We start from the raw sequence: 23598 nt of genomic DNA, 5'->3' as shown, positions 1-23598 counted from the left end.
GAAAACATTTTCTCTGTGCCGGATGTGAATGTGAACTAGATTCTTGCACATTCAAAAATGCATTCGCACATCCACAGAAATAGGGAGAGAAAGATTTAAAGGCATTTATAGGGTCGCTTGGTGGTGGGCAGGGTGTTGAAAGAGCATCTTCTCTGGGAAGGCTGTAGCAAGGGAATCTAACCAGAACTTTCTTTTTCTGCTCCGGTTGAGGCTTAGCTACGGTCTCATGCTATTCAGGAAGCGTATCTGGGAAACTAATTACCCCAGCTATCCTTTTGCTCAGTGTAGCAAGCCAGTATTCCCTAAACTGCAGGAACTGAGCACCAAAATTAAGATCTGTCCCAATTTTCCTGTATACTGAAACTTTATTTAGTCAGTTCTAGCTCAGGATGTCTGAGAGGCAGTGTGGTGTAATGGTTAGCTTGTCAAATGAGGAATGGGCGGACATGGTTCAGATCCTCAGTGGGCCATGAAGGCAACTGGGAAATATTGGGCCAGAGCCTTATACTGTTGCCATCTGCCTAGCCTCGGAAGGCAGGGATGTCCATTGGAGTAAGGCAATGATGCAGGCAAAGAATCTCAAGTTTCTAGCCCTCATGTTCGCAATAATATGCTCAGAAGCGTGTCAGGAACGCCAGGTGAAAGAAATGTCACAGAGATGGCCGAACAAGATTTCTAGTGGCAAGAGAGGTATGGCTTCACGGTAACACTAGTGCAGATTAGTAGGGGGAAATTACATCCAGCTACTGAGCTCATATTGCCAGTGGACACTGTATGCTGATCACCTGAGAGACGCTGTCTCACGCGGTTCAGATGGAGCTGACAAGCCACAGTGATTGCAACAGAACAACCCATTCCTGAACTAAAGTGACAAGACACGCAAGAGAAGGGGAGTGAAGGGGAAAGGAAATGGAGGAAGATCATTTCAAGGCCAGAAGAAGCAGGCATTTAAATACGCTGTGAGGCAGGCTGATCCTCCCTTGTTGGTGTGTCCCTTTGGCCTTTCCTATGCCTGGCAAAATCAGACTAAAATCTGCAAAAGGAGCTGATGGCGGAATTCATTTTGGTTGCGGGATTTTCCGGGCACAAAATGTGGATGGGACGACCTGCGTGTACATTTTGCTTTTGCTTTGATCTCCCCCCACCCCCAGCTAAAGACTGTACATGCAGCAGATCTGAGCAACCGTGGCGCGAGAGAGGCTCTCCCTTTCTCCCTGCCCAGTAAAATATATACACACTTCTGCCCAGGATGTGATGGAATGGCATTTTGGTGTCCCCTCCGAAATGAGATCATGATGGAGGGACCACTTTGCAAGGGAAATAACATGCGGCAAAAGCCGCAGTGGAATGCACTGGCCGTTTGCCTGGGTCCTTTCTTAGCCAAGGGTGCCCCTGCGAGTGAGCTCTTTGCCTCAAACAGGAACAAGGTCCATATGTTGTAGCCTCAGAGCTGGATCTCACCTCCCTTGGCAAAGAGAGACAGAATGCGCCTGTCCACTGCCCTGGCCCACCCACCCCAAATCAATCCCTTCTTGTTTCTCCTCTCCTTGGGATCCTTCACTCTCCTACAAAGGCGAGAGCATCTTCAACGTCAAGTCTGCCCTCTGCATCTGGTGCTCAGCTAAGCAGGGGCAAAGGAAGTTATTTTTCAAAATGCGTTTATTTTAAATGGTTTAGATGCCGCCTTTTCTCTGAGAAGTTCCTAGGCGGCTTGCACAGAAGTCCCTTAAAAGCATCTTTCCAATGGACTCCCAGTGATGTAGTGTAGGCAGGGCGTGCAGGGAGGCACGGCGGGCACTTTTTTCATTAGCAGAGACGCTGATGTCATCTGCCGCCACCCCCACGCCCCTTCAGACTTCCTTGTTCCCTCTGAGCTTAGCTGCAATCTTCACAGTAGCTGGGGGAGGAAATGGATTTCCCAGCTACAATCTGTTCCCTGTTGTAATGAAAAGCATGTTGGGATAGTTTGGTCTTGAATGGACTATTGACGTCCATCAGTTTTACAGAAGACCTGCTCCTGGTGGAGATGAAAACTGCTAGAATTTGTTGATATGGATCAACACACCTGCTTGCGTTTTTGGACTCTCCTTGGGGGCGTGGCTATGGGGACTGTCAGGAGGAGCGCCTGCACTCCCAATTTTACCCTGCACCACTGCTGACAACATCACATAAAGCACGCCAACAGCAGCAGCAGACCAACACACCCATTATCAAAATTCATAATGATAAAAGGAATGTTCGAGAAGGCCTGACCCTAACAGGTAGAGGGGGTGGGGGTTTGGCGTTCCCTCTGTTTGATGACACCCAGAGAGAAGGTGAGTAGGTATACTGTAGCAGCTACAAGACTGAGGCACCTGGTTCGAATGTCGGGCCTGCCCCACAAACTCACTCGGTGTGTGGCCTTAGGAGAGCTGCTGTGCAACCTCAGTCCTTCCCCCTGCAGTAGGGGGATAATACTGACCAATCTTATAGGGTTGTTGCAAGTGTTATGGCAAGACAGTATACACGGAATGCTTTGAACGCAAGTATTAGGCTAACAGAAAGATTCCCTGTGCATGCTCAGAGAAACTCTTTGTTAATTATTTTCTAGGGTGAAGTTGTGATCTCTCTCGCTCCCCTGCGCACACTGGAAGCTATCTGAAAGTCCTTCCCCAAATCCCAGGTGAGTGAATGCCGAGTAGTAAAGTGAATGCATTCTGCATGTGATCAGGAGTCTCTGAAATGAGTCGGGGCTTCAATGCCCTGTGCAGCCGGATCTCTGTGCATGTTTACAGAGAAAGGAGTTCCACTGAGTTTAGCCAAGCTTAACTCCATTGCATAGAATCGCAATCTACCTGATCCCAGACACATTTAGCCAGAAGTACGTTCCTAAGTGGACCCTAACAGGACTTTCTGTGCCTAGAATTGCAGCTTGACCCCACTCACATTTAGTCAGAGATAAATCCCACTTGTCAGGCTACAGTCTTAGGCACTCTTATTTGGAACTTGCACTGAACAGGACTTACTTCTGAGTAAGCATGCAGAGGCATGGGCTCTTAGACTAGCACACATTTACCTGGGAATAAATCCCATGGATCTCAGTGGAATTTATTTCCATGCAAGTGTGCACCGGACCCCCGACCTGCAGTTCTAGGTAGGTGCCAGTGAAATGAGCGGGACCTAACTCCTAGGGTGTTTCCAGATGGACAGCTCTTTGCACTACCAACCCAAAGGCATTGTGCAGTTATTGAGTCTTTTCCTCCTCTATGGATTTGTTTCTGGTAAGAAAAAAGACAGAAGAACCAGTGGGGAAGCCACACCGGGGTTACAAGATGAAGACCAGTGGCTCCCGTCAAATGCTGTGAACGAGGTAGGGCGTTGCAAATAAGGATAGGATTGGGGCCGAAAGTCCCATTGCACTCTGCAGCACTTACATCTAAGCACCCATGCGTAATGCTGGGATCTGCAAACCTACCAATACACCAGCCCTCCCCAGCTGGGTGCCCCTCCAGATGTGTTGGGCTACAACTCCCAGCCTGGCTGGGGGATGCTGGGAGTTGTAGTCCCAACACATCTGGAGGGCACCAGGCTTAGGAAGGCTGCAACAGAGTTACAGAAGAGGAGGCTGCACTGAATACAGGGGGATTTGCGGCATGCCCCTAGCCATGTCTGCTCCAAAGTATGCCCTGCGGAATTCCGTGGGACTCTTACTCCCAGGCATTTATTGGCAGTCTACCCCAATCCTGTTGCTCTCCAGATGTTTTGGACTTCAACACCCATCAGCCCAGCCTAGCCAGTGGTCAATGCTGGGCATTGTAGCCCAAACCAGCTGGAGGTTGGGAAAGGCTACATGTATTTAAGGCACAATCCTATGCATGTTTAGACAGAAGTCCTACAACTCCCAGTATGCCCTAGCCAGCTGTTGACTGGGGCATGCTGGGAGTTGTAGGACTTCTGTCTAAACATGCACAGGATTAGACCTTTAGGCTGCAATCCTATTTCTGGTTTCCTGGCAGTAAGGCCCACTGAACTCAATGGGGCTTACTTGTAAGTAACTATATATGGGGTCGCGCTATTATCTTTAATATGAACCACCCTGGAAACCCCTACTAAAGGGAAGCAAACGAAAACTATTTAAAAATGTAAAAATAACAATTGCTTCCGCGAAAACGTGGGTGGGATCCCCTACTTGCAAGCGGGCCCCCCATTCAGTTGTCCTTCTACCCACGCACTTACCTGGGCGCAAGCCCCCGCTGACCCCAAAAGGGCTTACTTCCAAGTAGCGGCCCTGCATTTGCGACGCGTCCGATCCGCCTTGAACTCGGCGCGACTTACTCCGGAGTAAATGCGCCTCGATCGGCTCCGTGCTTCACACACGAAAACCACAATTTTTATTTTTTACCTGGGAGTAAAAGACCAGAGAGAGAGAGAGAGAGATGTTTTTAAAGGGGGGTGCTGCTGGGGGAGATTGGCATCCGTGCGTGCGAACGCGCGTTTGAGATCGGGCGAAACCGGAGTGACTCTTTTCCTGTTTTCCTTTTCTTTGCGTTCTCCTTTCGGTGCTGTGTGTTGTTCCGGGTCGGAAGGGCTGAAAGATGGCGGCGCCCATGGAGCTGTACTCCTGGGCCGGGGGCTGGGGGTTGCCCTCGGTGGATCCCGACTGCCTGGCCGTCTTGGTGAGTGGCTTCGCGGGGGCGCCTTTTGCAGGGCGACCTCCCCCAAATCTCTCCCCTTTGCAGGCCACCCCTTCGCCGGCACTGGCAGGCGCGTGGCTTTGCGGAACACAAGCAAACCAAAGTTTGGGGGGGCACACGCGCACAATTTCCAGGGGGGTCTCAGTCTGACTGCATGGATTAAAGGGTTGCCAACGTCGTCCTCCGGCCCTGCTCCTGTACCTTTTACGCAGCAGGGTTTTGAAGCCCTCCTCGCTTCATGTTAAGAGGTGGATGGAAAAGTCCAGAGACGGTCAGTTATTTAATTCCTGCCTTTTGGCTTGGCGGAATGGGGCTGGGGAGCATAGGAAGCATAGTTTTAAAAGAAAAGAAAGTTGACAACTCTCCCCTTAATCCCAGCAGAGTTTTGTTTCTTGAGAAGTGGACGTTCTGCCTCAACCTGGTGCCCTTTTCTGGGTGCCTTGGATTCCAGCTCCCATCATTCCCAGTCAGCATGGCCAAGAGTGATGGGAGTTGTAGTCCAGCACATCCGGCGGGCGCCAGGTTTGGCGGGATGGTTTGCCTTTGCGTCTTGCTCCCTTCTCGAATCACCGCCCCACCGTATGGAAAAAGATTGTCCTTTTTCAAAAACTTTGGGATTCTAACCGGTGTCAGCGCTGTATTTTGAGCCTTCATTCGGACGCTGGTTGTGAAGGGTGAGGCTTTTATGTTTTTGATGCTTTGGGGATGGCCGTTGAATCAGAGATCTGGAAGGGATCCCAGAGGTCATCTAGGCCAACCCACTGCTGATGCAGGAAATCCATTGCTACTGCATCCCTGCAAGGTGGCCTTCCAGCCTTTGCTTAAACGATTCTTCTTAACAAAGGGGAGGCCACCACCTCCCAAGGAAGTGTTTGCTCTGCCATCGAACAGCACTCCTACCCTTGGGAAGTTCTTCCTCCTGTTCAGTCAAAATCTCCTCTCTTGTAATTTGGTCCCATTGGTTTGGGTCCTACACTCTGGAGTGACACAGAACAAATTTGGCTCCATCTTCGACGTTATCCTTCTCCAACCTCGTGCCCTCCAGATGTGTTGGAATACAACTCCCATAATTCCCAGCCAGCATGGGAATCATAGAATAGTAGGGTTGGAAGAGGCGTATAAGACCGTCGAGTCCAACCCCTGCTCAATGCAGGAATATAAGTCCAACACATCTGGAGGGCAAGAGGTTGGGGAAGGCTGATCTACGTGACACAAAACAGCAGAGAAAATATTCTCAGGTGCCTGAAAAAGCTTTTATTATGCCCAGCATGTTTTGGGAAGGAGTTTCTTTTCTCAGAGGCCGCTTAACTTTCTCCAAATGTGTCGCAGAGAATCTTTCCCGTGCATCTTCTGTCTTAAAATGCTCAAATGCCTTCCCAACTTGGTGTTTCCTTGATCTACAGTCCTCCAAGTATAGTCTCTTAATCATCTGTTTGCCAGGCTGGTTTTTTACTGGTGTTTCGGTCACTTTCTGTTTTATCTTACAGTTCTCAGGTTTTAATTTTTTTGTGGTGGTTTGGGGGCTTGGGGTTTTCTCTCCCCCCCCCCCACCCCAAGTGTAGTGCCATGGTCCGAGTATTGGACTGGGATTCGGGAGATCTGGGTTCTTGTCCCCACTCGGCCATAAAGCTCACTGGGTGACTTGGGCCAGTCACTGTTTCTCAGCCTAACCTACCTCGCAGGGTTGTTGCGAGGGTAAAATGGAGAGGAGGAGGACCGACTGTGTAAGCCACCTTGGTTACTTGCAAGAGGAAGAAATGGTGGAATGTTAATGTTATGATAAAAAAATAATAAAAGCAGTTGTATTTAAAACGTTAAAAAAGAAGCTGCTGCCTGACTTCACTGAGATAAGGAGTATAGGGCACAATCCTATGCAAGTTTAGACAGGAAAAAGTCCTACAGCTCCCATGCTGGCTGGGGAATGCTGGGAGTTGCAGGACTTTTTTCTGTCTAAACATGTGTAACATTGCATCCTTAGTCCATTTCAGAGTTCTCCCAGCTGGACGCCTTCCCAATGGGTTATGTACTATATTTATATACCACTCCACAGCAGAAGATTTTGGGGCAGTGAACAACAAGCATAAAACAATAAAGCACCATATTAAACCAATTAAAACATTTTCAACGAAACACATTCTGAATTTCATAAACTGCAGCTGGTCACTTAAGGAAGGCCTCTCAAAATGATAATGTCTTCAGGAGGCGCTGAAAGCAACACAACGTTGGCGCCTGCCTGACCTCCAGAGGCAGGGAATTCCACAGGAAGGGGGCCACCACGCTGAAGGCTCTTTTCCTGGTGGGCTGCAGCCGGGCCATGGGTCCATGTGGAACCACCAGGGACAGGCCCTCTGATGACCTCCGTGATCGAGTAGGTTGGTAAAGAAGGAGGTGCTCCCTTCGGGTCCCAAGTTGTTTAGGGCATTGTTGTTTAGTACAACAATGTGTTGTGCTACAACTCCCATCACCCACAGCCAGCACAGCCAAGCTCCATGCTGCCTGGGAGTGATGGGAGTTGTAGGCCCACACATCTGGAAGACACAAGGTTCAGGAAAGTTGGTCTAATCATTTCAGTATTGCCACTCTGTTTGTAAGGGTTAACTGTAAAGTGTTATTCCCCCCCCCCCCCCGGCCAAAGAACCCACAACAGGCACACCAGCACACACACCAGTGAGAGCTAATATGGTGGTAGCAGTTTTAGCAGCTTTTCCCAACATGGAAAAAAGCCCTCCAGTTGTTTTGGACTTCAAGTCCCATCAGCCCCAGTCAACGTGGCCAATAGTCAGCATTGCTGGGAGTTTTGCTCAAAACATCTGGAAAGCACCAGGTTGGGAAAAGATGGTTTAGGACTGGGGTTACCCAGGTTCAAGTCCCAGCTGAAGTCGTGAAGCTCACTGGGTGATCATGGGTGAGTCACTCAGCTTAACCTACCTTACAAGGTTGTTATGAGGAAAAAGGGGAGGTGGGCGGAGCCATGTATGCCCCCCTAAGACCCTGGGAGGAAGGACAGGATAAAAGTACAAATAAATAATCTCATTCATGTTTGCAAGTTACTAGTCCTCAGTAAAGTTTACTGCCTGCCTGTCTGCAATATGCCAATGCTAGTCATTCATATTTATTGGTGAGTATGTTGGACCAGGACTGGGAAGAGTTGGATTCAAATCCATGCTCAGCCATGGAGCTCGCTGTGTGACCTTGGGCATTCACTCCTTCCTAGGCTAACCTACCTCACAGGGTTGTTGTTAGGATAAAAGCAGGGTGGAATCTTTTAAAGCCACCCTGAGCTTGTTGGGGGAATAAACAGTTTTATAAACAGCTGATAATAAAAAGCTGAGTTTGGGGAGTGTATTCATTTGTTTGTTTCCCCCCCCCCCTTTTCAGACTTATGCCCGGTTCACAGGAGCACCTCTCAAGGTTCACAAAATCACAAATCCTTGGCGAAGCCCCTCAGGTAACATTCTGGTGGGAAGGAGAATGGTGCGGTTGGGGAACATATGGAGGAAGAGAATTGATGACAAATTTCAGCGATGCCCGATCACCATCCTCTTATTATGGGGCACAAAAGCTGGTGGACCTGCCTGTAGAAAAGCCAAGAAATCTCAGTGTTTGCATTTTTAAAAGGGAGCGTGTCTCATGTTTCTAGTTCTCAAGATGGATGGCAGAACCTGGAAAACATGGGAGCAGGTCGAACGATGACCTGTAGGCTTAGATGATGTATCACCTCACCTGGAAGCTTTGCCCTCTGGATCCCAGGTGCATGGGTGGGGCTGGGGAAGGAAATATACTCTCTCATGGACAGAGGCACTTTTTATTATTACTTCCTATGCTGACCAGGGCCAAGGACAGATGGTGAATGCAGGTTCCGGATCTGAGCCTTGGTTAGCCAGATTAAGTGCTGGTCAGTGGCTGGTTTGCCCATCCCGAATCCCTCCTGATGTGGCAACCAGCAGTGGTGTTTGGCCACTGGCCAGCCCTCAGGAATGGTAATTGGTCATTGAAAGGCGAGAGATACATTTTAGGAAGAAATAGGCAATTGAGATAAAGAGGCTAGAACTTTTCCTGCCGTCCCCTTCCTGCCTACGCAAAGTCTGGCGGGATGGAAAGTTCCGGACAATGCTGCAGGGGGGGCAATTTGGAGCATTCTGTGTGCCTCGGCTGCGTTGCCCTGGCATTTTCTCTGCTAATGCTCTGCCGCCTCAACTGGGCCGGGTGTGGTGTGGAGAAAATGGGTGGAGGGAACTCTTTTGGGGGTTCCTCCGTTTGCCCTAATGCCAGAAGTTGCCCAGTGGACCTGATCGGTGGTGGAACTGGGACAAAAAAGTATTTCTTAACTCAAAGTTTCAAAGTTGTTTTTAGTTAGATGTTGTTTGTGTGTATGGTCTGTGTGGTTTTCTGTAAATGGCTTTTTAACTTTGTATGGTGTACTTTAATGTTTTAACTTCTGTAAGCCGCCCAGAAAGCTTCGGCTATGGAGTGCTATAGAAATGGAATGAATGAATGAATGAGGTGTAGTCCAGCTGGGCGCCATCCCGATGGGTTGGGCTACAGCTCACGCTACCCCCAGCCAGCATGGGTGGGGATGATGGGAGTTGTAGCCCAATCCATCGGGAGGGCGCCAGATTGAATTAAATAGACATTTGGCCTGATCCAGCAGGGTTTATGTTCCATGACGGGAGGGAACAGGTTTGGAAAATTTGGCCTTGCTGACAGCTTCGCACAAGACCCTTCTTCTGTTAGTTCCAGATCCCAGCGAAGGCTGAAAGGGGACCTTCCTCTAGCTACGTTTGCCAACATTTTTACTAGCCTTGCTCCTGTGCGGTTAAACCAAGGCCTGCAATGCAGCCTTCTGCGGCATGGGGGAGTAAGGATTTGACGGGGCCAGGTCTCTGCTGGTGGGAGAAGGACTCCACCGCCTCAGCATCCTGTTTTGTCTGGCATCTTTGCCGACAGGGGAGCATGCCCCACAGTTTTGAAATGCCACAGGTGGCAGGGCTTTGGGGGTAAAACCAGCTCTGTGGACCGTGTGTGAAAATCAGCCGGTCACTTCATTTTTTGTCTGCTTGCAGGAACCCTCCCAGCACTGAAGTCAAAGGAGGAGGGCACCATCTCAGATACTCAGCAAATCATCACACACCTCAGGAAACAGGTGATCACTAGCATCCCGTGACCTCCTTCTTATCTCTGGGGCAGTCCTAGAGGGACAAAGGTGGTGGGTCTCCCCAGGGTCACCCCCATACACGCACACACAGTTTAGATCAGACATGATTCTCAAATCATGACTGACCCCAACCTCTAGCACAGGGCTGGGGAACCTATTTTCTATTGAAGGCTGCATTCCTTCAGGGATGGTCTCTCAGGGCCCACATAGTATCAGTGGGTGGGACCAAAGCCAGAAGTGGGTGAGGCCACCCTTTCTCTCTCTCTTTGTGCCACCCCCCTCACTCTTTGCCATCCCTTTTCACTCTCTCTCTCTCTCTCTGCCATACCTTCTCTCTCTCTCTCTCTCTCTCTCTCTGACACCCGCTTTTTTCTCTCTGTGCCACCCCCTCCCCCCTCCCACTCTCTCACTCTGCCACTCTCTCTTTCTGTCTGCCACCCACTTTTCTTACTTCCTCCCTACCATTTCTAATTTGCTGTTCATGCCATGATCCTTGAGCCTATGCCTACGCCAAGCAGGGGATTGTATGGTGAAATATCCTTGGACTGTGCTGTTTCCTGCTGCAGGTTTGGGCACAGTGAAACACTCCCTGCACAGAAAACAAGCAAACAAATCTCCCTGCACATGGAAAACTGGCATGTCAAGGAGAAAGCTTGGGTAGAACCCCTTCTTTTAAATGCTAGTTTTCTATAGGCAAGCAGGGATGTGTGTGCGCGTGTTTTAAATATATGGGGAGTAATAAATTATGCAATTCACCCCCCTACCAGTCTGGAGTGATACATTCCAGGGACAACTGGACTGTGTGATCCGCTGTTTGTGTCCACTGGACTCTTTTGCCTGTGGCTAGAAGTGGTATAGTCCAGATGCAGTGCCACCAGTCCAAAGTGATATAATCCAGACACAGGGCCACCAGTCCAAAGTGGTATAATCTAGACACAGGGCCAACAGTTGGAACTTGGAAGTGGTACAGTCCAGACACAGGGCCGCCAGTCCAAAGTGGTACCACCAGACCACAGTATTGTCTCATCTCTTCTGTGGGTCTTGGATGAGTGGGTGATCTTCAGTGCGGCCCTGACCTGTCCCTGCTTCTCTGTAGAAATTCAATGCCGACTACGACCTCTCTGCTCGGCAGGGGGCCGACACGCTGGCCTTCGCGTCCTTGCTGCAGGAAAAGCTGCTGCCTGTGCTGGTGAGTAACAGCACCCAGGTTGGAGCAGCAGGGGAGGGCCTGCGACGGGGTGGGGAGGCTGCGCTGATCAGAGTGCCTGACTCTCCTTTCCTCTGGGCTTGTGGGGCCACAGTAGTCAGCACGCTGTATCTGCGATTGCGTTTGGGTAAGGGCAAGGACCATGGGGAGTGGAGTTGCATAAGCAGGAGTGAAGCAAGTGGGATCATCTCCTTGCTGTAGCTCAGTGGCAGAGCATCTGCTTTGCACTCAGAAGGTCCCAGGTTCAGTCCTTGGTGTCCAGGTTTAAGGGATCTGTGGAGGCAGTACAAGGAAAGGCTTTTTCGAATGAGACCCTAGACAGCCTCTACCAGTTCGAGTAGGCAATACTGTACCACATAAGCCAGTGGTCTGACTTGGTATAAGGCTGCCCCCTATAATTTTAACTAGAGCTCCAGAATTTTTAAGTTTACTCTATATGATCTGGGTTTAGCTTTATGTAAACATGTTATCCTTGTATTGATACTTAAGCCCTTTTGTTAAATGTTTGTTTTGTGGTGGTCTGGTGACTATATACAAATAAACAAATCTGATCCGTGGTGCCTGATGCTGCATTTGGGGTACAGGTATGGCGTATGCCCTGGGTGAAGATAGCAAGAATTGGGCTGGTGGGGAGCTGATTGTGCCTGGCTTCTCCTGCCAACAGATTCACACGTTCTGGGTGGACGCCAAGAATTATGTGGAGCACACGCGGAAGTGGTATGCTGAGGCCATCCCCTTCCCGCTGAACTTCTTCCTGCCGGGCCGCATGCAGAAGCGCCAGCTGGAGAGGCTGCAGATGGTCTGTGGGGAAAACTGCCTGGAAAATGAGGAGGAGCTGGAGAAGGAGGTGAGTAGGAGAGCCCAGGCCTGAGAGGCTAGGCCTCAGAGCCCAGAAGCTAAGCCTGAGAGCCCAGGCCTGAGAGGCTAGGCCTCAGAGCCCAGAAGCTAGACCTGAGAGCCCAGGCCTTCTTCCAGAAGAAGGGTGTGTGGCCCTCTGGAGAACCCGGGTGTGCTGAATCTGGCCCCCAGGCAGGCCGGATTTAGGCCTGAGGCTGTGCACACCTGGTGCAGACAATGGTGGCAGATTCCTACTTTATAGAGTGTTTGCCTAGGGGTAGCAGGCCGCAGGCAGATGGACCAATGTGGATTCCACCACTCCCTTAACGACTTAGAACCTCCAAGAGTTGTCTCAAGCGTGTAAATGGTAAACTATCAGTGGGGGGGATCTCTGCAGTCCCTTCCTGTGGCATGGAGCTATGCTTGATGGGATGGGTCACAGGCCTGAGAGGCTAGGGGGGCCTAAGGCTGGCCTAGTGGAGCCTCCCCTTTTCCCAGTCCTCCTGTTTAAAAAATGTACAGCTCTGGGCTGCGAAGAAAAGCACTGGGGTAGGCAACCGCTGCTGCCACCATCATTTTTGTTGTTTATTTTTATTCATCTGTTTACTGCATTTTCAGCCAGAAATGGCTCCCAGAAAGATGAATAAGCAGACAGCCCCTGGCTTCGGGCTTACGATCTAAAAGACATGACACAAAAGGAAAATGGATTGGGAGGGAGAAGCAGAAAAGGAGAAAGAAGCAGCAGCAAAACTCAGGCCCCAGTTCTTAGTTTCAATGTTAGTATAGGTGTTCTTTCTTGCAGGGGAGGGCCAAACAAACTCCCTTGTCTGGCTGATGGATGGGGTCAGCTTGGTCTCCCCCCTGATGTTCTTAATCAGAGGCAGGGGGGCTCCCTCCCAGTGGCCGTTGGATTTTTCCCCAGTGCCTCTGGGCTTTGCCTCTGACGTAGACTGCATTGGGGCCCAGAGGCATTAGGGATAATAAGAACATAAGAAGAGTAGACCAAGGTCCATGTAGTCCAGCATTCTGTTCACACAGTGGCCAACTAGCTGCCCATGGGAAACCTGCAAGCAGGGCAGGAGTGCAACAGCACCCTCCTTCTGCAGCAACTAGGGTATATAGCCTCTCTGGTTCTGGAGGGAGCATAGAGCCATGAGGACTAGTAGCCATTGACAGCCTGATCCTCCATGAATTTTTCTAACCCCCTTTTAAAGCCATCCACACAGATTGCTTTTAAAGCCATCTTGTGAAGAAGTCATGAAGGTGGCCATTGCAAGCCCCACGCTTGGTGCTTCTCTTCACAGGGCTGGGCTGAGGGACAGCCCAGTGGCTGGAGCACCACCGCCTGGCAAGCTCTGGGTCCCCAAGGGCGGTGCTGTTGTTCTCTGTCACGCCAGAGGGTAGGACTAGAGGAACCAACAGCTGGGAGTTGCAGAGAAGCATTCGGAGGAACATCCGATGGCAGGGGTGTTGAGCCCAGGGGCAAGTCCAGCCTGCCTGGAATCCAGATCCAGCCCCTGGGGTTCCCCAGAATCCCACCTCCCCCACGTCACCAGTTGGTTTCTGCTCCCTGCCACCCCCAGACAGCCAGTCGTTTGGTATTTTTCCAGCTTTTGCACACATGTTTTCCCCCCTTTTCAAAAGGTTGAAATGCCTCTCCAAACCCTTAGGGACTAGCAGCAAGAGCTAAAACATGCCGGTGTTCTGGCCACATTCTCCATTTTGGAGGAGCTCTCTGGGGCCAGGAGTGGACGGGGTCAAAAATATGAGCATCTTTTCGCTTAAAGCTCTTCCTGCTAAAAACTGAGCCTTAGGCGAGGCATTTCAACCTTTTAGAATGGGGAAAAACTGGCACAGATGCCAGGGAATCACCAAATGGCCAGGGGGAAAAGGGTGGGGCCAGAAGAAGGGAGCGTGGCCCTCTGGAGAACCCGGGTGTGCTGAATCTGGCCCCCAGGCAGGCCGGATTTAGGCCCGAGGCTATGCACACCTGGTGCAGACAATGGTGGCAGAATCCTACTTTATAGAGTGTTTGCCTAGGGGTAGCAGGCCGCAGGCAGATGGACCAATGTGGATTCCACCACTCCCTTAACGACTTAGAACCTCCAAGAGTTGTCTCGAGCGTGTAAATGGTGGGGGGGATCTCTGCAGTCCCTTCCTGTGGCGAGGAGCTATGCTTGATGGGATGGGTCACAGGCCAATGCATCTTCTCTCTCTCTCTTTCTCTCTCTCTGTGTCCCACAGCTGTACCGTGAAGCCCGCGAGTGCTTGACGCTCTTGTCCCAGCGCCTTGGCAGGCAGAAGTTCTTTTTTGGAGACTCGTAAGTAGCTTGCCGGGCGATGTTTGTCTGCAGCGAGGAGTCAGGAGGGAAATGTTTGCTTGCCTGTTGCTCCTGTTGAATTGGAATCCCTAAGCTTTTAATCCCTGGTTGTGGAAGCTATGCTTAAGTAATCAGCTATGAGGGAAAATGCTCTCTGCCTGTGCTCAGAGGCACTCTGTTCTCTAGTATTTATTTGACATGTTGGCACGGCTCCACCCTGGCATGAAAAATAGGGCTGGGAACAGAGCTGAGGCAACCTCAAGTCCTGTAGCAGCATGAGAGAAGGTGGAAATGGTTAAAGGGGAAACCTGATGTGAAGGGAGGTTTCGGTTTATAAGCTGGTGGCATGTTCAGGGCTAGCATTCCCTTGAGGATATTGGATAGCCTTTGTGTGTCTCTGGTGCTGTGGCCCCCTTTCTCGCCAGTGTTAAATGCAGCCTAGATGCAGCTTCCAAGAATTCCCTGCGGGTATTACAGCTGCCCAGGAAGCCAAACCACACAGCAAGATGGCCACTCCCAAGCGTGAGGCACAGTTACCTTCCTGCCTATAACCATTTCTTCATCCCCCTTCCTCTGTATTCAGAGCTGGAATTTACTGCTAGAGCCCCCCACCTTCCACGCCCCAGTGGGCCACAGTGGGGGATGTTTGGGCTCAGCAGGCGGAACATCAGTGGCTCAGTAGTGGGAGAATAATTCAATAATAAAAGGCAAAACAGGTCTGGTCATTTGGTGAGGTGGCCCATTTCAGGCCGTAGCTCCTGGGATACTGTGAAAAGGACAGCTGAGTTTTCAATTCTTGGGTCATTGCTCTATTTTTACCATCAATTGGCGATTTTTACCACCGGTGGCTAATGCCGTTTGGAATTTTTGCCTCAGGCACCAAAACAGGCTGTCTCTGAGGCGAAGGAAGATAGGTCGCCATGAATTGTGCTCTTCTGTAAGACGAAAGCCCCATGAATTACATCACGAAGCTGAGAAACAAAAGGCTGCACTCCCCAGTTGGATAATATCCTTCTTAGGGGGTGTTCTGTGGCCCTGCCTGCAAAGCTGAGAACAGGAGCACATCTCTCACACTGGAATTCCCAGTGTGCCCGTGTTTCCTTTTCTTTCTGTTTTTAGGCCTGCTTCCCTGGACGCCATAGTGTTCAGCCACTTGGCTCCGCTCCTGAAGGCCAAGCTGCCCAACGGGAAATTTCAGCAGCACCTCAAGTCCCTGCCGAACCTCTGCAATTACTGCACAGCCATCTTAACCCTCTACTTCCCTTGGGACGGAGGTTTGTTGGTTTCTTTATTTAAAGTATTTTTCATCCCTCTCCTCCACCAAAGAGGCTCCTGGAGAGGCCTACGTATAATCAGCAAAACAAGACCATCCCTGCCCACAGGCTTACAGCCTAAAAAAAAAAAAGACAGGACGCGCAAGGAGCAAGGGATGGGGAGGGAAGAGGGACAACAAAAGGAAGACTTGCAGCAGGGCTGGCGGAATGGCCCTGCTTCCTCCTCTCATCTCCCTCAGTACAGCTGCTGAAATGGCTGCTGCTGATGACAAGACAGTGCTGTTGCTCTGAAGATCGGAGCAGCAAGGGGGCAGTTGGCGGTGGGGTCTGGGGCTTGAAACCCCTGCCACTTATTGGCTGTATCCACAGACAGGCCATTTCCAAGCGGTCATCTCCGTCCCTGGCTGCTGGAAGGGTCGTAGGCAGGTCTGTGGAGAGTGTCTGTGTATCTCTTTCTCTGTGTGTGCTTGTATATATCTGTATGTGTGTGTGTGTGTAGATCAGGAGTGGGGAATTTCCGGTGGCCACACCCCCTTCCAGCCCCACCCCGTTCTCCCAAGCACCAATTGTTTGGTGATTTTTCTGCCTTTCCTGCTGTTTTTTTTCCCCCATGGCAAGAGGTTGAAACACCTCTCCTAAGGCCTAGTTACTGGCAACGAGAGCTTTAAGTAACTATGTGCTGATATCATTTGTTTTGGCCCCGCCCCTTTTGCCTTTGGCCCCGCCCACCACTGGAACGCAGCCCCCGAGAGCATCTCTGAAATTGGAGTTGGCTTTGGGCTGAAAGAGGTTCCACACCCCTGAGATCCATCGATGGCTGGATCTTCCAGCGTCAGAGGCAGCAGCCCTCTGAATACCACTTTTGAGGGAACACGAGCTGCTCCCCTCCAGCCCGGCAGCACATTGTTTCTTCAGCTAATGCAATAAGGTCAGCTCAGGCCGCTCAAGGGCTTTTGCCACCTGGCGAAGGATGAGATTCTCTCCCACCATTCAACAGAAACCACCTGGCCTGGCAGCTGAGTCGTAGTTCACCACCACCGCCTGGACAGCGTTCCTCACTGTTCCTGAGGGCAGAGGGCTGGCTGTGGGGGGCAGGCCCCATGGCTTAACCAGCGGAGTCCTCCCAACTCCCCGCCCCTCAGCACCTACCGCCTGAGGCGGCCACCTCACTCTGCCTTCACGGTAGGGCTGGTCCCAAAACGATTATGCGAAATTGTTATTCTTCACCGCGCGTTTATATTTTATTTGTTGCTTCTTCCCCAGGTGACCCCCCGCCCAGCGCCCCCAAGGCAGCTGCTGGGGATGGGAACGACGCCGAGGATGAGCCCTTCAAGCGCCGCAACCAAATCCTGTCAGTTCTGGTGGGCCTGGTGGCTATGGTCGGCTACGCGCTCTTCACGGGCATCGTCTCCATCCAGAAGCAGGTGCCCCGTCACGGGGGGCCTCGTGCCATCGCTCTGCAGCAGGAGGAGGAGGAGGAAGAGGAGGAGTGAGCCGCCCGGCTGAGGGATGATGTACTCTGTGCTCTTCAAACAGACTGTTGTTCTTTTACTACACTAGGCCCGATGCGGCCGTTGTTCCTCAGACTCTTCTTCCCCTCCCTCCGTCTCCCCTCTTGTTCATTCCGGAATTCGGGGCTGGGTGGGGAGCAGCCGAGGCCAATAAAACCCACCCTTTGCAGGTCCGCTTGCGTCCACCCAGCCTCCCTAGCCTCAGTCCTTGGAAGTTGTGGGTTGAAGTGGAACTAGCTGTTTCGCAGAAAAGATGCCGTGGCCCCCATGGCTGTGTTCCTTTATTTATTTACATAATTTTTGCTGCGCCCTTCAGCTGAAAAAGGCTCCCAGCTTGGCTCACAAAGACTAATCTTAAGACAGTCCCCGCCCTGAGGTTTACAAGCCAAAAGACACAACGCAAAAGGAAAAGGGACTGGGAGGGAGGAGGAAAAAAGCAAAACTTGGGCATTAGTTCTTAGTCTTAAAAAGGGCGTCTGGCAAATTCCTGAAGCAGGAGCAGTGGGCAATGTGTGGCCCTCCAGCAGCTGTTGGGCTGCATCTCCTATCAGCCCTAGCCAGCACAGTGAAGGATGATGGGAGTTGCAGTCCAACCACATCTGGAGGGCCAAACGTTCCCCATCTCTGTCCTAAAGGCAGTGGTAAATGTTCCTACGACGTATCCTCCATAAACAGGTCTCGTCCTCTTTTTAAATATGCCAGTGCACATCATTCTGTTTTCTGGTGGCGAGTTCCGCATGGCCGTTCCCCCTTGTTTGAATGAGCATTTATTTCCCTCTGCTCCCATGTCCTGAGGCTGCAGCCCCGCAGACCTTTCCCTCAATTCTAGTATGATGGCAGTGGGGGGGGTCCTCTCTCTTGCTCTCTGCCTTCTCCACACCACCTGCTCTTTTATAAATCTCTCTCCCACTCTCCTTCTGTAACTCCTCCCGGGAGAAAAAATAATAATTTAAAAATCCCAGAACTGTGGCTGGCCAGACATACAGATTCCCTGACCTCATTCATGCTGCCCAGTGTGCTCCATTTGGGCCCGCCGCTGCACAAACAGCTTGGCTGTTGCACTTTGGCCGTAGTCGGTTCCTGGCAGCGTTTGCCAGACAGAAGCTCTGGCCTGCCTTGGCTGTCGATCCAGACAGGGTGACGTCGGCCCTTCCGGGCCTGCCAAGTTCCACAGCGGCATCGTGCATCTGTGTCCGCAGCGAGGCCTGGAACGGGCCCAACCCCGCTCAGCCCCTTGCTGGCTTGGACATCTGTTAGCTGTATGCCTTCAACGTATGCAGTGTTGTGGTTGACCCATTTAGCTTGGCATCGCCTCTCCCCTGCTTCTATGGGCAGCATGAGTTTTTGGAATCCAGAGTTTTTTGTTTTTTTTTAAAGAGACTGGATCTTTGGGATTCTCAGTCGTTAAGCTACTGACATGCTGGTTGGCCTGGGTGGGTATGGGGGGGAGGGGTGGTAGACATGGTTGACCTCGCACCAAGCGGTATCTCTCAAGACTGGGGCCATCAGTGTCCCCTCTATTTCTGATGGCCAGGCTGTGAGTGCTGTTGCTTACACAGCCAAAACAGCACCACCCATGGACAAGCGGGAGGGGTCAGCAGGCAAGGTCTGCGGAAGTACCACAAAAAATTGGGATGCGGGGGGAGACCTCAGAAATAGCCCAGTGATGGTTGATCATTCTCAGTGCAGAATGCTGCCTGACTGTTGGGGGTGGGGGGATAATAGAATGAGGTTTGCAGGAATCCTGAACTGCACAATCCCACCCAGCCACACTTGTAATTCTCTAAACTAGAACCGTTAGTCTGCTAATCCCAGTTTGGGGCAGTGGGAGTTAGCTGGCATCATTTTGTAATAGGTTTGCGCTCTGCACATGCTCAAGGACCCAGTATTGTCTCTCCCATGTTAAGGCCATGTTAAAAAACATTACAGATGGGGGGGCCTAAGGAGAACCCCTTGCTTAGCCCTAATGTTTAAATTCTGTAGCCCCGTTTCAGCTAAGGTTAGCAGTGACTTAATCGCCCTGAGCAACGGGGCAGAGTTAGTCATGACTAACTTAAGAACTCGAGAATCTGCCCTTCCTGGATAAAGGCTGAAGTCGATCTAGCCAGACAAACTTCTCCCCCGAATGAATGCTTCTGGAAAGCCCATAAGGCAACCGTTTTTGATAGGAAAAAATACACTGCCTCTAACCATGGCAGTTCCATTTAGCTGTAATATGGAGCTGGTTATTCATCCATTTATTCAGTTTATTGGTTGCCCACTTACAGCAGTTCTCTGCTCAACACGCAGTGCGGGGAGACAAATCACAATGACAAACAAAAATTAGGAAGCAAATTAGGCAACTGCAAAATTGAAACACTTGTATACTAGAGATCAAAACTTTGCAGCAAGAATCCATTAGAGCAGGGAGGTGAAAGAAGACCGATTTCACCAAACCAAGCAGCCCTACTAAAACCAATGTATAATGTACGAGTATAAAAGGTCTATGCGGAAATAAATATGTCTTTGCCTGGTGCAGGCCAGTAGGTGCCAGGTATGCGTCTTTAGAGGCGTGGGGCCACTGGTGAACAAGGTCCCGCTCTTGTAGCCTTGTGCTGTATCTCAACTGGGGGCACGTTAAGAAGAGCTTCAGAGATTATGTCAAAGCTCAATCTGTGTGCAGACGGGCTCTAGACATTTTCCACTGTATTTGTGGAAAGCCTGACACGTTTTGGCCTCTTTTAGTTATTTTTTTTACTTTTAAGGCCTTCTTCAAGGTGTTATAAAATGCCTACAGACGTTCTAATAACAAAAATATCTCCTGCTGTAATTTACTGGCAACTTACAGCAGGAGATAGTTTGTTATAAGAATTTCTGCAGGTGTTTTTATACCTCCTTCAAGAAGGCCTTAAAAGTAGAAAAGAGGCCTAAACATGTTGGGCTTCCCACAAATAAAATTCTTGCATCCTGAGACGTTTCTCTCCTTTTTGCCCTCCAGATGTTTTGGCCTACAATCTCATCAATCCTAACCAGCACGGCCAATGGTGAGGAATCATGGGACTTGTCGGTCAAAACATCTGGAAGGCCAACGTTGCCCACCCCCACTTTATAATGTCATCAATGCCCTTTTTGTAGAGCATTAACTAATACTGCACTTCTCAAATAAAATGAGGTTCACTATGTAACAGGTGTGTGCGCATGCTTTTCTGCAGATGTTTAACTGCTGTCCACTCTAATGGCGGCCTCCAGTGAGTGGCAAAGGAAGTGGACATTTTTAAAAAACTGTCGGCAGCCATTTTTAATTTCCCAAAATTACAAACACACACACTTCAGAACAAGGCTTTCTGGGAAAGTCAAAATGGCAGCCGTTCCAATTCTCTTCCCACCCTGCCAAGACTGAGATAAAGGATGTTCTCATTGGGATAAAGGTTTTATTTTTTATCAGACTACGTGTGTTAGGTGCTTGTGTTATCAGCAACAACTACACTGTGACTGACCACTGTTAATGTGATTGTCACGTTTTGCATTTAATTTTCCTCTGCCCTCACTGTTTTTCTTCCCTGTTCTTCACTTTTCTTCTCCCCTCCCGCTCCCACCCCCACCCCACCCCTATTGCATATAAACCTGAACCTCTCCATGATAGTCCTTGCGCATCTGATGTAGTGGGTTCTAGCCCATGAAAGCTTATGCCAGAATAAACGTGTTGCTCTTTAAGGTGCCACAATCTTTGTTCTAATGGTTAAGATCTTCCAGAGGAAGCTTTATTTTGTTTTAGGAGCTGCTGCCTCCTTGAAGTCTGCTTGCAATTAGATTCTCCAAAGCAGGGGTGGGCAGAAGGTAGCTCTCCCGATGTTTTGGACTTCAGCTCCCAGAAGCCCTTGCCAGCATTCTGGGAAGTGAAGTCAAAAACATCTGGCGATCTACTTGCTGTGCTCACCCCTGCTCTAAAGTCCCCTCTCCTCCTTGGGAGACAAATGGTAGTTCTAGGGCAATGTTTTTTTTTCCCACAGCTGGTGCAGGAGGAAAGTCTACTTGCAGATCTGGGGGTTTGGAGTTCGAATCCTGTTTCAGGCATAAGCTGTTTTTATTTAACTCTGTGAGGCCTGAAATAGAACTTCTGAAACGTTATTCCAGCCGTTGATATAATGCAGAGGGGAAAGGGCATTAGTTGTGGGGCTAGTGGCCAGAAGTTGGAGTCTTCTTTGGATTATGTTTGTGTGTTTGTTTTTTACCTGAAAGGCTGCATGGGACAGGAGGCTGAAAGACAAGTTCTGAAAACTCTTGCTTTAGAGCTGCTGCACCTCAATGAGGAGAGAAGCCTGGGTTGAACATCTAGAGTTCAAATCTTGTCCTTGGTTTGTATTTTTTTTTTCCCCTTGAAAGGCAGCTTAGGTAGGAACTGAGCCTGAAATATAAGTTGTGAGGTACATCCTCCACCTACCAGTATAACATAGGGAGAGAGGCCAAGTGCTGGAGCTGGAGTGCAAATTCCCTTTGGACTGGTGTTTTGCCTTGTAAAAAACAAGCAAACAAAAGGCCTGCTGCCTGCAATATATGTTCCGAAAACCCCTTTTCCCAGCAGCTGCTCCGGCACAGGGAGGGAAGAAGCCGCGAGATGCAGTCCGAGGCTGAGCCTTCAGATCTCCCCCGTGGCACGTGCGCTCTTCGCCCGGAGAGGCGCCTTGGGCCGGGGCCTCGACTCGACGTCTGGCAAGGCTTGCTCCCCTGCGTGCGCGGCCCGTGGGGAAGAAGGCCCCCTGCTCGCAGCCCGGCCCCCCGCGTGGCCTATGCTTCTCCCTGGAAACGCGGCCTAGAAGCTGAGCCTCCAACAGAAGCCCCGGAGCACCTCTTCAGCCGGCGGCGTGGTGCCGGGGGAGGGGGCGCCGGTTGTGCCGCCAGGGGTTAGCGCCGCGGGAGGGGCGCCTGGCGCGGGCCTGAGGCCGCGCTCGACCCCGGGCGCCGCTTCGTTACGCGAAGGCGCCGGACAGGCGCGCCGGAGCTCTTCCCAGGCGCCGGGGCGGCGCAGCGGGCGCGGCGCGGGCCGGGAGGCCCGCAGCCGCCAGCCCGAGCCCGAGCCCCGCCGCGCGTCCGGGAGAGGCCGGCCGAGGGCGCCCGCAGCCGGCGCCCCTGGGCTCCGCGCCCCGCCCCGCCCCGCGCGGCCCGGCGCCCCTCGCCCCCGCCGGCGGAGGCCCGCGCGGCAGGGGCGCGCTGCGCAGGCCGGCCAGCGGGCGGCCGCCTGAGTCCCCCGGGGGCGTCGAGGGCCGCCCCCGGCGAGCAACCGCGCGCGCAGCCGCCTTTGGATACAGAAAATGAAGGCGCCAAACCTTGCGCGCTCGGCGCCCCCCCCCCCCAGCCCCGGGCGCTCCGCCGCGCAGCTCGCCCGGGGCTGCGGCGCTCTCAGTCGCGCCAGCCGAGCCACCCCCGCGGGATTCGAGCTCGCGCCGCGGCGCCGCGGCCAGGCGCCTCCGCCGCTGTGCTGCACCAGCTGGCGCGCGGGCCTCTTCGGAGCGCCTGTTGCAGGCGCCAGGCCCGCGCAGCTGCTCCGGGAAGGGAAGCGGGCCGGGGAGGGGCCCGAGCTCGCCGCCTCCGCGGCCGCGCGCACGGCCCCCCCGCCGGGCTGCGCCGCCAGCGGCTGCGAGGCCTCTGCGGGGCTTGGATTGGCGGCTCCGGGCCGGGAAGCTCGCGCCCCGCCCCTCGGCGCCCCGAACCGCGATGCCCTCAGCCCCGGGGAGCCGCGCGGGCGACCGTCTGCGGGGCCCTGCCACAGCTCCCGGTGCCGGCTGCCGCGGAGGGCTCGGGCCGCGCTCCCGTGCCTCGGCTCCGCGCCCGCCGGCCTTCCAGGGCGCGCCGAGGGAGCCGCGATGCGGGCAAGCGCCGCCCGCGGATGGCTCGCGGCGCCAGGGGCGGCCGCCGCGCGCGGCCTCTCGCGTCGTTCCGGCCGGGGGCCGCCGAAGACGCGGGCCCCGCTGCTGGCTCCGCGGGGCCGGCCGCGCGCCCCACGCAGCCGGCGCCGGGCAGGGCGGGGGCAGCGACGGCGGAAGGCCGCCTCGGGGGCCGCGCCTTCGGGCGCCCGGCCCGCGGGCGGCGAAGCCCCGCTCGGGAGGCCGCCCCGGGGTCCTTCGACGCCAGCCAGGGGCGCCCGCGCGGAGCGGCCCGCTCGCTCCCCGGCCCGACCGCGGCGCGGGCGCCCCGCGCTCTGCCCCTTGCGGGGGCCTCCCGCCTCCCTCGCCGGGGAAGGCTCCGTGGGTCGCGGCCGCCGGCCGGGCGGCTGCGATGCGATGCGCGAGAAGCGCACGGCCTGGCTGCGCTCCCCCGGCGCCCGCCGGTGCGTCGCGCTTCGGCCCCCATCCGCCTCAGCCGGCATGCCGCGGGTCGGGAATGCGGGGGCGGTCGGCCAAAACTCTGGAGGGCGGCCGGTCGGAGAGGGCCGGCCGAGCCCTGGCGTGCACGCGGGCCCGTCCCGAGCTCCGCCACGAGCACGCGCGGCGCCGCGGGCCGCGGAGGGGAGGGGAGGGGAGGCGGCGTGCGTTTATTTGGAGGACTTTTGTCCTGCCCTGCAGCCGCGAAGCCTCCCGGAGCAGCTTACCTGTGATCGGTGGAAGAAGACGGTCCCACCCGAAAAGGGACGGGGGGAATAACGG

General features: G+C 52.9%; 1 protein-coding gene across 1 annotated transcript; it reads left to right on the top strand.

The window, feature by feature from the left end:
• Positions 1 to 4547: 4547 nt before the first annotated feature.
• MTX1 (metaxin 1) lies at positions 4548 to 20669 on the top strand. The gene is made up of 8 exons (XM_084824189.1): positions 4548 to 4655; positions 8052 to 8121; positions 9737 to 9816; positions 10925 to 11017; positions 11700 to 11882; positions 14117 to 14193; positions 15313 to 15467; positions 16731 to 20669. Exons 1-8 carry the CDS (start codon positions 4575 to 4577, stop codon positions 16958 to 16960), a joined length of 969 nt encoding a protein of 322 aa, XP_084680315.1. The 5' UTR covers positions 4548 to 4574; the 3' UTR covers positions 16961 to 20669.
• The last annotated feature ends 2929 nt before the right edge of the window (positions 20670 to 23598 follow it).

Source organism: Heloderma suspectum, chromosome 17 (genome assembly GCF_057233095.1).
Source record: "Heloderma suspectum isolate Gila_16-S chromosome 17, 16-S_ref, whole genome shotgun sequence".
NCBI classification, from domain to species: domain Eukaryota; kingdom Metazoa; phylum Chordata; class Lepidosauria; order Squamata; family Helodermatidae; genus Heloderma; species Heloderma suspectum.
Note: the sequence above shows the minus strand (reverse complement) of the source record. Positions and strands in the feature narration are given on the sequence as shown.

What these genes read in the sequence shown, in the direction of transcription:
- MTX1 (XM_084824189.1), top strand. Translation starts at nt 4,575, where the DNA reads ATGGCGGCGCCCATGGAGCTGTACTCCTGGGCCGGGGGCTGGGGGTTG. An exon ending in TCCTTGGCGAAGCCCCTCAG is followed by an intron (nt 8,122 to 9,736) that starts GTAACATTCTGG and finishes GTCTGCTTGCAG; the next exon opens with GAACCCTCCCAGCACTGAAG. An exon ending in AGGAGGAGCTGGAGAAGGAG is followed by an intron (nt 11,883 to 14,116) that starts GTGAGTAGGAGA and finishes TGTGTCCCACAG; the next exon opens with CTGTACCGTGAAGCCCGCGA.